Source organism: Cygnus atratus, chromosome Z, assembly GCF_013377495.2.
Source record: "Cygnus atratus isolate AKBS03 ecotype Queensland, Australia chromosome Z, CAtr_DNAZoo_HiC_assembly, whole genome shotgun sequence".
Taxonomy (NCBI): domain Eukaryota; kingdom Metazoa; phylum Chordata; class Aves; order Anseriformes; family Anatidae; genus Cygnus; species Cygnus atratus.
The window spans coordinates 78,230,412-78,244,413 of record NC_066396.1 but is presented as its reverse complement, the minus strand read 5'-3'; the positions used below and the strand labels follow the sequence as shown (position 1 = coordinate 78,244,413).

At 37.1% G+C, this 14,002-nt stretch overlaps 1 protein-coding gene across 2 annotated transcripts in view; it reads left to right on the top strand.

Annotated features, from left to right (window-relative positions):
• The window catches only part of EDIL3 (EGF like repeats and discoidin domains 3), a 269,638-nt gene that overhangs the window by 179,077 nt on the left and 76,559 nt on the right, over positions 1-14,002 (top strand). For both annotated transcript variants that reach the window (XM_035563213.2, XM_035563212.2), the window contains one exon: positions 13,215-13,396. In XM_035563213.2, coding sequence (XP_035419106.1) covers positions 13,215-13,396 — 182 coding nt within the window. The remainder of the gene's footprint in view (positions 1-13,214; positions 13,397-14,002) is intronic.

The window sequence follows — 14,002 nt, the reverse complement described above, 5'->3', positions numbered from 1 at the left end:
TTTGGTATGGAACTTTCTCAAATGCTTTCTGAAAATCCAAGTATATTATTTCCACTGTATCTCCTTTATCCCAGAGCACATTGCCACTGTTAAAGAACTCCATCAGGGGAAGCAAGATTGCTGTTTACAGAGGTCATGATGGCTCTTTTCCAGCAGATTGCCTTTAACCAGGTACCTAGTGATCTTATTCTCAATTATAGACTCAGCAACTTACAAGATATGGAAGCAGACTCACACGTCTGTAGTTCCCACAGTGCACCCTAGGGATATTTTTGTAGATGGGAATAAAGCACTGGTTTATTGGTGTAGCTCTATAGTGAAAGTCTCTAAATATAGTTTCTTCATCCAGACACAATTTCTAAAAACACTAAGTCATGAAATCACATTACCACTGGAAAAATCAAGTGATTATTAGGTGACAAAAGCACTTCAAAAATGCTTTTGCTTCCACTTTTTAAAATCTCAAACCACCTAACAATTGCCTGACTATTTTTATGCTGTTTCCTCAGCAGGGAGCATGTAGACCAAGTAAAGGCCAAGACAGAATTTTACAACCTTACTATAAAACTATGGAGAGAGGATTTAGTAATGGAAGCATGTGATAGGCACTTTGCAGTAGTGACACTGTTGAGAAGTAGAACATAACATCTAATTTCTTTATATTTGATTAGTTCTGATAGCCATTGCTTATACACATGAACTGTATTGACCAGTACAATAACAGAATAATGCACCGTGGTTGGCTGAGATGCTACATCAGCATAAAAAGCATTTAATCTCTTTGGACATATCAGCAAATAGGTAGCAATTCTTCCCATTACTGTCTGAAAAGCTGTCTTCTGTTGAATGGAACATAAGTAATCACTTCATTTTCATGTCAGCTCCTAGAGATTTGAAGCTTAATACAACATCATCTGGAAAGTTTGCTTGTCTGGAAGTGTCTGTGCATTCATTAGTTGCTACTGATATAAATTGTTAAAGATGTTGCCTTTGACATACAGTACTTTATGTGAAGACATGAAACAAGATTAATCATATTCTTCACCTCAGTGCCAACTACCAGACTGGCTAGTGACATTTGGAGTCATGCTTCAGAATAATAATAAAAATGTTCATAGGTCAAGAAAATCTATTTTGTTTAGTTTTAAATCTGAGAAGCAAACTTAGGGCAATAAATGTTTTCTGTTAATCAGATTTCAGAGCTGAATGGCTCCATAAACTTACCAGAGCCAGTCAAAAATATGCTATTCCATTGCACATTTAGGAGTCACCTATAAGTAATAAACCTGTTTTATGTTTTTTATCTGGTAATAGGTAAAAGCAATCTGAAATAAATGTCATTGTGAGTACTCCAAGTCTACTGAAGTGCAAAATAAATGGGGTTTTGTAAATACTATTTTATGGTTTCACCTTGTGTTGTGATGTACTAGAAAGAGGGACACATGGTCTGTTACCATGTCTAAGGAAAGTGCTGATTAAATTCTTTCAATGAGAATGAAAACATTGATTTAGTCTTGCCCATGGGATTAGTCGACAGAACAACAATTAACATGAGTTGCTACAACCAAGTTACTCAATATCACTCTAATCATAACATTGGATTGTGGAAAAAATGCTTGAGCTGCATGGAGTGAGCAAACAATTTGTTTAGGTGAAGATTGATTGAAATAGCCAATAGCTAAAAAGTGCGACATTGAGCTTGTGATCTGCAGCTGTATCCCCACTGCGTTGCACTCATCAGCAACATTCAGACTTCAGTCCAGGTTGAACAGCTGAAATTCACAGCACTGCTTCACTTGAGCTAGAGGTTTTTAGCAAGATCAGATTTATAGCTAAGGTGGATGTGGTAGTATACCATCCTTTTTGGGCAACAGTGATCTTTATATTTGTATTACAGATCTGAAAAACTTTAATATTTAAGAAGTCAGTGCTCCATACACAGGTCTTGCACAATTTAGGATTCATTCCAAGTGAAAATCTACTTCTGTGGGGGAGGGACTGCAGAGGGCTTAAGCTGTGCTAGTGTTTAAAAGTAATGCTTTAGGAGATGATACAAGAAGCTACAGCTACTAGTGAGGGGGGAGAAAAAAAAAAAGCTGTCATGAAATTGAAAGAAGATTAGATGTCAGTAAGAATGTGCTTGACATAAAAAAGGAGGCCAGTGCATTCAAAAAATGTGTATGTAGGAATATACCTATAATGCCTATGTTATCTCTAGCTGCACTGGTACACAGTGCTCATGGCTACCGAAGCCAAGCCATGAGTCAGTTATCAGATAAGTGACTACCCTTCACATTACCTTCATACAGTATGTTTCCTTTGTGCAAGTGCGAAGAAGGTAAACTCAGTGTAAAAAGCCAGAGTGCTTCCAGTAATTTCAGCTGTTCTTCAGTCCATCAGAGTGTACATTTAGAGATACAGTCTGCCTGTATATGCAAAAGACGGGGTCCTCTGCAAAATGAAAAAGTCTCCTTCACTGCTTCTACCTTCAGCTGGAAATGTGAGATGTAAGTCCTACAAATGGAAATCCTGTTTTCTTAAATATGCTGATTATCCATGCAGCTCACAGCAAAAATTTAATTTGGTACAGGCAAACAGACAGACTTTTTAGTAGGCCAGGTATCATTTTAACAGACTGTGATAGACTGAGACTGAAATATATTCATACTTAATTTTACCAAGAAAAATATGGGCAGCAGACACATTTGCATAAAGAGAGTTCTGCTTATGAATGGCTCCCAAGTAGAAAAAGTGCTAAATCAATGAGAAAATTATTTGTTATTTCATGTAGCACTGTATATTATGGGATAAAGTAAGGTAGACAGGGGAAAATCCCCCCCTGCTGCAAATCAATGACTCCAAAGTCAACAGAACCACCTCGGATTATTCCTGCTCAGAAAGAGACCCTCTGAGGTGGTGTGGCTTTCCAGGACTTACCAGCTCAAGAACATGGATCTGAAAAGACGCTGGAGTAGCTACCCTTCAGGACCACACAGTCAGATAAAGGTTGAGGTTGTCAGGGATCTCTGGGAACATCTGAAACAAACAGACTGCTTTTTTTTTTTTTTTTTTTGAGTATCTCCATAGATGGGGCTACAAAACCAATATAAGCAACCTGTTCCAGTGTTTGACAATCCTCACAGTTAAAAACAAACAAACAAACAAACAAACAAACATGTTATATTGCATTCAGAGGGTATTTCCTGCCTTTTGAGTTGTTCCCATTGCCTCTTTCACTGGGCACCGCAGAGGAGAGTCTGGCTGCTTTGCCTTTATTCACACCCATCAGGTATTTATACACGTGCATAAGACCCCCTGAGCCTTCTCTTTAAGAGAATGCTGTAGGACCCAGTAGCAGAGTCCCACAGAAAGAGTCTAAGCAGCCAGTTTGGGGTAGATACCTAACTTTCAGATGGCTGAAGGTTGCTCATGTGAATCATGGCCCTTATATTTCCTTTGTTTGATTAGCTAGTTCTTCATATAAATACTTTGGAATAGTGTCCTGCTTATGGTGAAAAGAGATGTGATTAAGGAAAAAGCTTGGTACAGAAAAAATGTATATATAGAAATGTTTCACTTTTGTTTAAAATACTTCATGGATTGACAAATATGACATTTCATTGTACTACACTATGGCAGTAATGAAAAATTGCTTTTACTGCACATATACAAAGATTGATTTTGAATCTTCGTTTGGAATTTGTTTCACCGTAATAAAAGACCATGACCTTTAAATTAATTCTGTATTTTTTAACATGGCTTCAGACCCTGATCCTAAAGGCTGCTTTACATGAATATAAGGTTATACCTACATGAAATGGCTTCCAGAAACAAGATCTAAATGCTGTTATCTGAATTTCCAGTTATTAAAAAGTTAGATGTTTTATAGAAGGAGACAGAAACAGTTTAGAGGCCATGAGAACTGCCATTTCTGGATAGACAGTTTTAAATAACAGCCATTTGCATTCAGCTCGTGTTCTCTACTGTGGTTATTGCTCATATTTAGTGTTTTACTTCAACAGTATATTGCAGGATATTCCCATATTTTTACTTCTTTCTGTAGAACATGTATTCCATCATAATGTAGAATTCATATTAGCGCCACTAGTAGTTTTTAAACAATTTCAATGAATACATGCTGTAACTAGTAATGTTGTAATTTCTAGGAACAGTTGCTGTTCTTCTGAGGGGAAAAAAAAAAAAAAGGCAGGAAGAATGTCTCTAGGCAGCAAAATGAGATTTGCCACTTGAAAAGCACAGACTCGTCTCTGTTGAGGCAAGGGAACATTCTGATTGTCAGGCTGGCTTGCAGGAATGCTAATTACATTGATGTTGTAATCCCATTGATTTTCATTGTAGACCTGCTAGAAAAAAATGGAGATTGACTTTCATTGTAACTATATCTTGTCTTTCCAGTCTTATTTCCAAGAGAATGCATTTTTTTTCAAATTTGTTTTTTTGGAACAGGCAGATTTTGAGATGAAGCGATCATTCAGTGCATACATATGTACACATGTCATGCACTACCTTTAAATTAGCAGTAGTTGATTAATTGTTAAAAAAAAAAATAGTATCAGCATCTGGTTCCTGTAACTATTTCAGAGAACCTGTTCAGAACTTCAAAACAGTCAGGTAGTCAGAATCCAGATATTTCACCACTACTGATAGGATTTAACAAAAGTTGTAAAGGAAATCAATGAGATTTCCTGTTCAATTAGCACCTATGAAATTACCATTCCCACCAAGCCAGCATGACTGTAAGAGTGTGTGTTTGTGTCAGCAGGTTACTCCAGAAGATGGGCAGAATATGAGCTTTCCAAGTAGTGAACCTCATTTCGCAGCAGTGGTGTGAATATTCTTTAGCTTGATTTTTTTTTTTCCCCAGGAGTTCTGAAAACTGCTGGAAAATTTAATACTTCTAGTTTAAGATAAGATTATCCACCCTATTTATAGAAATTACTAGTTGGTCTAGTACAAATGTGACTGAAAAAAAGTATCTAATTTGGAATGGATTTAGGAGGAGAAGGGGATACAACACAATATAATACATGTGCCATATATATGTTTTTATGTATGTGGTACATACTCCATAGACAATCAAGCAAACAAGCAAACAAAAAACCTACATGTTATTCAAGACAGATAAAAGTGAATATAAAAACAGGGAAGTCTGAAAACAATTTTCTGTAACCACACTGAAATCAGGCTGAACTTCTGCAGAATACCATGTCTGATGAGCAAATTTACTAATATAGCTGGAAAACTATGAAGTTTTCCTGTATTCTTCAAAGAAATATTTCAATCTGCACCTGTGAGAGGGAGAAAAGTGCATGGATTGCACAGGGTTCAGTAGCAAATGAAAGGGTTTATTCTGAAATGCAATTGGGTTGATAATTTTATTTTTTAAATGCCTAAATTATACTTAGACTGGCTGTGCTGTGCCACAACCATTTACAGTGACTAGAAGCAAAGGAGATAGTTCCACAATTGCACAAGTCTCCTCCACGTACAGCTTCCCAAGTCCAGATCCACAAAAATCCTTGGGATTTGTAAATAGAATTTGGAATCACATATCTTTTCAGTCTAAAATAGGAAAAACAATTATTGTTGTACAACATTAGGGGCTATGGTTTCTGTATCTGCCATTCATTATGTGTGAAAGTATGACCACACGTCAATTACTTTGTAGTGCGACTTGAAAGTTTATATGAATTTATCTTCTAGAATAAATATGTAGTTTAATTTTTGTGATTTTTTTTTAATGCTACTTCATAATTTCTATTTTATTCAGATTAATCTTAGTAGTGTTTAACTGGCTATGTTATATAAAAATGGTTAATGTCACTACTCAAACATGGTAGAAATGTCATTTTTCACAGTGCCAACTTGAAATGTAAAAATCATTTTCCACATAAAGATTAATATATTTCTAAACAAGAGCTCAGCAGAGTAGTTTGAGAGACTAAATTCCCCATACTCCTTACTGCAACATAATTTAAATGTTTATTTTTTCACATAAGTCATATTTCTGCTTGAAAACAAAATAGAATGAATGTAATGCATATCTCTGAACTGTTGAATGCTGTAACCTGAATAATTCATGATATAAGCTCAGAGGAAGAAATTTATTTTTGGTGTTTAGATGGCACATGTGTCCTTTCTGAAATCACCATGGAGTGATGGTAATTTTCTGCTGTGGCTGTAAGTTGGCCATACGCAATATTGTCAAGATTCACCTCATTGCTTTTCTGGTTTCTAAATTCCTCCCTGGATTTTGGGTTATGTCTCCATTTATCTCAATAACCGGTAGGTGAGGAGAGCCATGCTCTTTCTCTCCTTGAGTTCGGCTGTGTGTTTGGCATACCTCGTGGCTGTTTGGCACCCCCAGGTAGAACAAAGAACAGTGAAAGCAGACAGGGGACATGCTGTCAGATAGAGCAAAGTCTGTTGCCCGAAGAGTACAGTGCTGTCCATGCTTGTGGAGTTAGGACAAGAAATAGTAAGACAGAGCAGGGAAGATTCAAGTTGGGCAGCAGTCGAACACTGAATAGGGTTGTGGAATGCATTCAGAAAACATTTGTTGGGAATTACATGGATTTAGTTTATGTGTCTTGGGATAGAGATTTTTCCAGTTCATCTGAAACCTTATTTTTTTTATAACAGAGACCCGTAAACAGCATGGCTTCATTGTGGAAGTTTGCTTTCCAGGCCAGTTCCATTAAAAGCATCTTGAATGTGCCTAGGGATGCTATTAATGCCATTAATGTTTCTGAGTTCAGTACAAAACAACTCTTCATGAGGCAGTACTAAAAATACATATATTTTTCTGGCTACAGCTTTGCAGATAAGAGATTTTAGATATACCCTTCCTGTTGAGTTTAAGAATAAACATGTTTGTTCAGAATAAAGTCCAACAGTCCTGCCTCAGATGGTGAGATGAAGTGAATGCTAAGTAAAAGAGCATGACAAAATGGGCAAGCACTAACTGGTGGTTCTCCCCTCACATTTTCCCAGCTTCTGGCTGCTTAGGGACTTTGTAAATCAGAAGTTGTATTTTCCTTTAATTTTATTCCTGTTGGATAGGTTCCCTCTTTAACCAGGTCATATGTGGTAATTCCCCAGACTTAAATCCCTGGGTTTTGCATGGGGAATTTACAAAGGTATCCATTCTGTGCAAACAGCAGAATGAAAAAATCACCAAACTAGAGTAAAGCAAATTGTTCCTTGAGTAACAAGCCTCCATTTCAGACACAGCATTATATATATATGAAAAAAAAAAAAAAAAAAAAAAAAGACTAATCTGCTTTCAGTGCATGAGCCAGCATCTCCATGAGCTCCTGCACTATGCTGGAAGTGTCAGTTTTCCCAGAGCTGGCTCAGTGTAGAAAATCCCTCTGGATGTCTATAAGAGCGATGTGAATCCCACCCTGGGGCTGCTGGCTGGCATGGGGAAATGTGTATTTTCAGAGAGACAAAACCTCTGTGTGAAACTGTACAAGGTGAAGTTGGCCTCTGGAGACTGTCATGTTCCTGAAGCCGTGAGAGGGTCCACTGACACCTCTCATAGGAAGGGAAGTTGTGTCTCACAGCCACCACTCCACAAAAGTACCTTATGTGTTTAATAAAAAAGAAAGGATTTTATCATGGCCATAGGTGTGAAAAAAACAAGCCATGTGAGAACATAGCACATGGATGATGCTTCAGTGGCAGACCACCAAATGGTTGTCCATATCTATCTAACCAGCTGCTATAAAAATAAACTCATTAAAACCTGAAGAGTCAGAACAAACTGGGAAAGGAGGTATGGAAAGCATGGGGAACAAGACGAAGAAACAGAAGGCTGAAGCCTAGATTACATGGTGGGGATTTGATGCATGTATCGGCATTAATTACTGCAATGTCAGAGGTCATCTGTAATCCCATTGTCGGGGTTTGTGTTCGGCACAATTACCATGCTGTGCTAAGTACAGCCAGAGTAATCTCATTCCAGAAAATGAGGTGCTTGGAGATAGACAGGATTGCAGATGTCTAAAGCAGATTTGTTTTCTGCATGCCTTCAATTTTGCATCTGTTTGTTTTGATGACGTTAGCTAGAGATAAACCAACAGAGAAAATGAAAGCTATATATTCATGCTGCAAAATCAGACATGCTTCATTGTCAATAACAAGAAATCTTTTTCTTCTGTTTACAGAGGCATAATCTTCACATTTTCAAGTAATTTTTAAACCGTTTGGAGGTTTTTCTTAATTTGTGGACTGACATAAATGTAGTCATCCAAATTAAATATACTCAAGTAACATGTTTACCCAGTGCTTTCTGCTTCTTATCTCCTACAAGTACTAATTTTTTATCTTGAATTGGTTTGTCCTTCCCTGTTAAGAGCAGGAATCAGTGACATAACTCCCTATTCTTCTTTATGTGTTTAGAGATGCCTGTAAGCTAAAGGTCATATTTCCTTTTGCGTTTAGTATTTTTGTTCAGTTAGAGGGATTTATTTTATTTTTTCTATTTTTTGTAAGAGACTAGGGTGTAAACACAGAACTCATCTTTTATCTGGGGGCCTCTTTGAACCACATACCCCAGGTCTACAAGTGAAATCTGGACTAATTGTTATTTGCTTTGTGGTGCAAAATAGTATGTTGCATTTCAGATCTAGTTATGTTTGAGATTATAAAAGGAACCTTCAAGGGAGTTTTGTAACCATTCCATCTTTAGATGGGTTGGTGGGAATTTCTTCAAAGAACTGAAAAGATATAAATGAATCCTTAATTTTTTCTGTGGAGTTGTTGACTTTTGCCATCTTTCAGTGGATCCATTCTAAAACATGTACCTACTTTATGGTACAGCTTTGCACTGTGTCTTCTTCATGGCCAATGGGGTATTGTGGGCATAGGGTTGTGTTTTTTAATGAGATTTAGAGAAGCGTCAATAGGGCTTTATTTAGTGAATAACAATTGCCACAATAGGATTAAAGCAAAATTGCTTGAGTTAGTATTTTGCTATTCAATGGCATTAGAAGTAACAGCTCCAGATGACAAAATCAGCCTTGTGAATCTGTATCAGCAACCTGTCACACAGCTTTTTAATTGCTACTACCTGATTTTTTAACTTTTTTTTTTTAATCACGTTGATTGTCATACCCCAGTGTGTTAGCATTAAGTAATAAAATTGGTGACTGACGTTGACCAGACTGAATTGCACAGTCACTGTAGTGGTATTATCACTCCCTTGGAGACTGCAGCTTGCCAAGCTGTCATGATTTTTTGTTAAATGAACTGTTGATTTAATAGTAGCAGAGATATAACAACAAAACAATCTAGCTTGTACCTGTTCTGCAAACATGCATATCTTAGTTTTGTTTAAAAGACAATCTCCAAAGGCTGTGTCTGCTTGTTTCCTCCATTGTTAGTAGTCTATAGGATATCACAGCCATGAAGCACTAAAAGGAACAATTGATATCTTAAATTAAAGTACCGTTTGTGGCCCAAATTGAGTATCTTTGTACAGCAGCTAGTCTGTAAACAGTTAGTCACTGATAAAACATGCTTGATAGAACCAGAGGCAGGTAATTCAGATGGTAGTTTTCAGGCAAAGTAAATTTCTCGGGAATTTGGAGAGTAACAGCCCCATTATACCTTTTGTAAGGAGAAAGCATGACTCACAAATCTATTTGGAGTATTTGGAAGTTAATGAGCACATGGGTAAAGAATGTCCATTTTCTGTGCAGTATTTGAAACACAAAAATGTGTTCAACTATATCCTTTCAACTGATAAAAGAAAGTAAATTGAAAAGTTTTCCTGTAGAATAATGTCTGATTAAAAAGAGAGAACGCAAGGATGGGTAAATGGGCAGTGATAACTGTGGAAAGAGCTTACTTGTAGAGTCATAGCAAAACCTCCGCTGAAGTTCAATATCTTTTGGAGGAGCGAGATAGCAAAATGAAAATTTAAGAAATGTAATTAGCATTTCTAAAATGTACTGAAGAGTTTTACAAAGATCTTGAAGTACCAATTGACCTGGCTGTGAAACGGAAGATTAAATTCAGTGTCGTCAAGCTCAATATAAGACTTCTCAAGAAAACAAGCCATTACTATGCATGTGGAGGTATCTAATGTCTCAGGAGGAGATAGCGTTGGGTGGGCTTCCTCAGGGTCCATCTACCAAGCCTGTGCCTAGAAAGTTGCTCAATTTCTTGGCACTGCTATGTTCATGGCAGTAGGATGGTATTGCAAGTCATGGACCTGTAAGCATGAGGCTTAACTGAAACTTCCCACCTAATGAGAATAATCTAATTTATTTCAGGGCAGAGAAAAAAATCTAAAAACATATCTTAGTAGTGCATACATACATATTATGTTATACAGCTGATATTGTTTAGAAATGAATACCTATTCTGCTATTTCCTACACATCTCATTTTGTTATGCTTGGACTGAACACCAATGTAGAAAGCATCTCTAACTTCTAACTAGCATCTTTAACTTCTAGAAGTGATGAATTTGGGATTAATTCACATTGAAAAACTGACAAACATGATAAACCAAGACTGGAACTGCAATTCAAGTAAGTAGTTTGTACAATGAAGTACCTATTCCCTGAAGGTAGGGAGTTGCTTTGGATTTCAGGAATAATCCTCCTAAAGCGAAGGGAAGGTAAACAATTTGACCGTATATGGACATATAGCTGACAAAGCACAGTAAGTGTTGTACTTGGTAATTTATCTGCCTTCAATGTAGAACAGAAAATTTGCATGTCTCCTGAAAGAAGTTCACACATATTTCAAGTACTGTTTAACACATATCAAGCATGAGAACAAACATGCCTTCAGCTGAAGTCTTACACAGTTCTGCACCTAAAAAACTAGAGATCCTTGTCTCTTCTGACAGATTTGGGACATCTATGGGAGTTTGAGGGTCTTGGTGGCAAATAAATGTTCAGCTTTTGAAAATTATCTGCTAAGGCCAGATACTCTTACTCTCTAACTCAGTCAAAACTGACCCTGATACATGTTGGGGTCCTGTCCTCATGCATATGATTTTCTTGTTAGATCACTGAATAATGCTAGCAGGGCTGTCACGGGCCCTCATCCCCAGGACAAGACATAATACAGCTGTATGCTCCACGTCCATGTTAAAATACCTGCCATGCCTCTACACTGCCTTTTTAAGCTCTTCTTAGAGACCTCTCTTCTGTTTCCACATCTCTTCTGTTTCCCCACATCTCTAATTTTAAATATTTGTCAATCTATACTTGCTATTTGGGATGATTAGTTTCATGGCAAGGTGGAATCTGTCCTGTATGTACCTGTGAGTTTCATATTTATATATATATATATATATACATATAGAGACACGTGTCTGCTTTCTTTTCCATTATGAAATGACGAAGATGTCCTAATAAGTAAATTAGATGAAAAGATTTCAAAAACAGAGCTAAGGTTCCAATAAGTCTTTCAATTTTTAAGTAACAGTTGATAACACAGTGAAAAACGATACTTTCCCAACAGACGTGTTTTTTTTTTTTTTTAATACTTCATATATTGCAGTTGCCTGTGCTGGTGACAAGGAATTTGTTTTCTTCTGGCTCTTGTATGCATCTGGCACAGCAGCAGGAGAGCGAGCTGCATTTTGTTGTATTTTGTGCAGCATTAACAGAGTTATTAGTCAAGTTCTGATTGCACCGCCTTTGTTGTTGGGAGGTATGTGATGCAAAAAAGTACAACTACAGCTTTAGACTCTAGGCGAGTTTAGTGGGCTGTTAAACATGTGCTTGATATTGTGGTACAGTATGGTGCAAGTCAGTCATTAATTTCAGTGGGGCCAAGGTTTCACATGAGCTTATCCTGGAAGAAAAGCTGGTTTCTCATTTGAGAAGTAACACATTTGGAAGTCACCTGTGGGGTTTTTACTTTCTTCTTTCAGAACCCAAGCACCTGCTTGCCCATGGCCCTTCCTCTGTAAACAACTTAGAGCTGCAATTTAGTTTTATTTGTCTCCATTATCAGTGACGCACAATACCCAGCGCTTTCATTGCCCAGCACTGTCTCCCTGCCTCAGCTTCTGCCAAGAGGAGCAAATTGTGCTGGTCACTTCTCCTTCTCTGCGCCTTTAAATTAATGAAGAATTAAATCATTTGTGACTTTCTGTCCATGTGGTGTAAGGATTTCATAGTAGTACCATTTCAGAGTTCATTCTTGGGCAGTGCTTAAGGTGAACGCACTGACAGGCTTCTGAGAAAGCCTAAAGTGTAAGTAAACATCTTCTCTGTTCTGTTGAGTTTAACGTTGCCAAGGTGCAGTTGACCAGTTGGCCCATGCAGCAGATCTTTTGAACAACTGAGCAGATGAACTGCTACAGTTCATACTCCTGCAGTGTGCTTCTTTTTATACTGTGCATCAGAATTGAATAAAAAATTTTTTTTAAAAGTTATTTACTTGAAAGTGGTTGGTGGTATTTAATAGTAGGCAGGCTGACAATCATTTGTATACAAAGAACTTCAAATTTTTTTTCTGTTTGGATTGCTTACAATGACTGAATGCTATTGTAGCTGTACCGAAGTTGGGTGGCTTCAGAAAACTATGTATGAAAAATGCCATGGCTTTAAAAAAGATTACATCAACAAGTCTTTTAGTACTGGTGCTCTGGCTGAATACCACTCATAAAATTAGGAACATTTGAACATTACAGTTAAATACATACTTTGTGGTTCGCTCATTAGGTGCATAAAACCTTTAACTTTTTTCAGAGGAACTGCATATCATATTTATAGATTCGTGCTTCTAAAGATGACTGCAATAAGTTGAAGAGTATTGGCTAAATGCTGACCTTTACAGCACGAGTAGTAATGTGGAACTTTACAGAAATTAGAGAATTTTAAGTTTGCTTTTATCAGCTATTTCAGTATTTGAATCTAAGAATCATTTTCTTGATGTTGGTATCTGTAAAGCACAGACAGCTCTTCAGAGAGAACAAACTAAAAGAAACAGAAATCTTTACCTATTTCATTAGGTTTGTAATGGGAATAGTTACTTACAGACTATATTTTTGTATTTTTTTTTTTTAAGAAGATGCTACTTAAATGCTTTAAATCTCTTCTAATAAGGTATTTAACATGATATTCTGGATCTATTTGTATGCTGTTTGTAATTACAGCCATTTGGGACTCGGAGAAATAAATAATTTTGGTTGCATACATTTCTTGTTTCCATTCATAGGATGCTCTGGCCCACTAGGAATAGAAGGAGGAATTGTGTCAAATCAACAAATTACTGCATCATCCACTCATCGAGCTCTCTTTGGACTCCAGAAATGGTATCCATACTATGCACGACTTAATAAGAAGGGTCTTGTGAACGCTTGGACTGCTGCAGAAAATGACAGATGGCCGTGGATTCAGGTAACAGATGGAGCTAAGGAGAAAAAATCTCCTTGATTCAATTGCCAGAGTCACTTAAGAAACTGATGAAGACAAGTGGTAAACTAACAGCTAGATTTCTTATTCACTGTCAGAAATGTAGCTTAGACTAAAAGGGACTATTTAGTTGCAAAACAGTAATAATCTCAACTTTGCAAATGCACAAATCTTTTTTATTTAAAAAAATGCGTGCATATGTTCCATTGTGACTCTAAGCCACAGAAGCAAATTTATAAAGACTCTTTCCAAGGAAGCAGCTTTCCACATATGCTACATTTGCTCATTAGGTCGTTAGTAGCATTTAGCAGTTATATCTCTTGGTGGAGGTACTTTGACACACTCCTTGGGCATAATTCTAGACTGCTTTAATGTGGTTTTGGCTGTACCAGAGCCTGTGGGAATTGTTTGTCCTCTCTGCTGAGCTGCTCGGTGCACATAGGTTAAGCGTTGTGTGCATCATGCTGGAAGTAACGGGAACTGTTGTAATTAAGGTTGAAATAGTTGTTCAACCATATCCACAGGGCTGAAAATACATTTTCCCATTCCTGCTTGAGGATGTTATGGCTAGACTAGTTCAAATGGCAATGC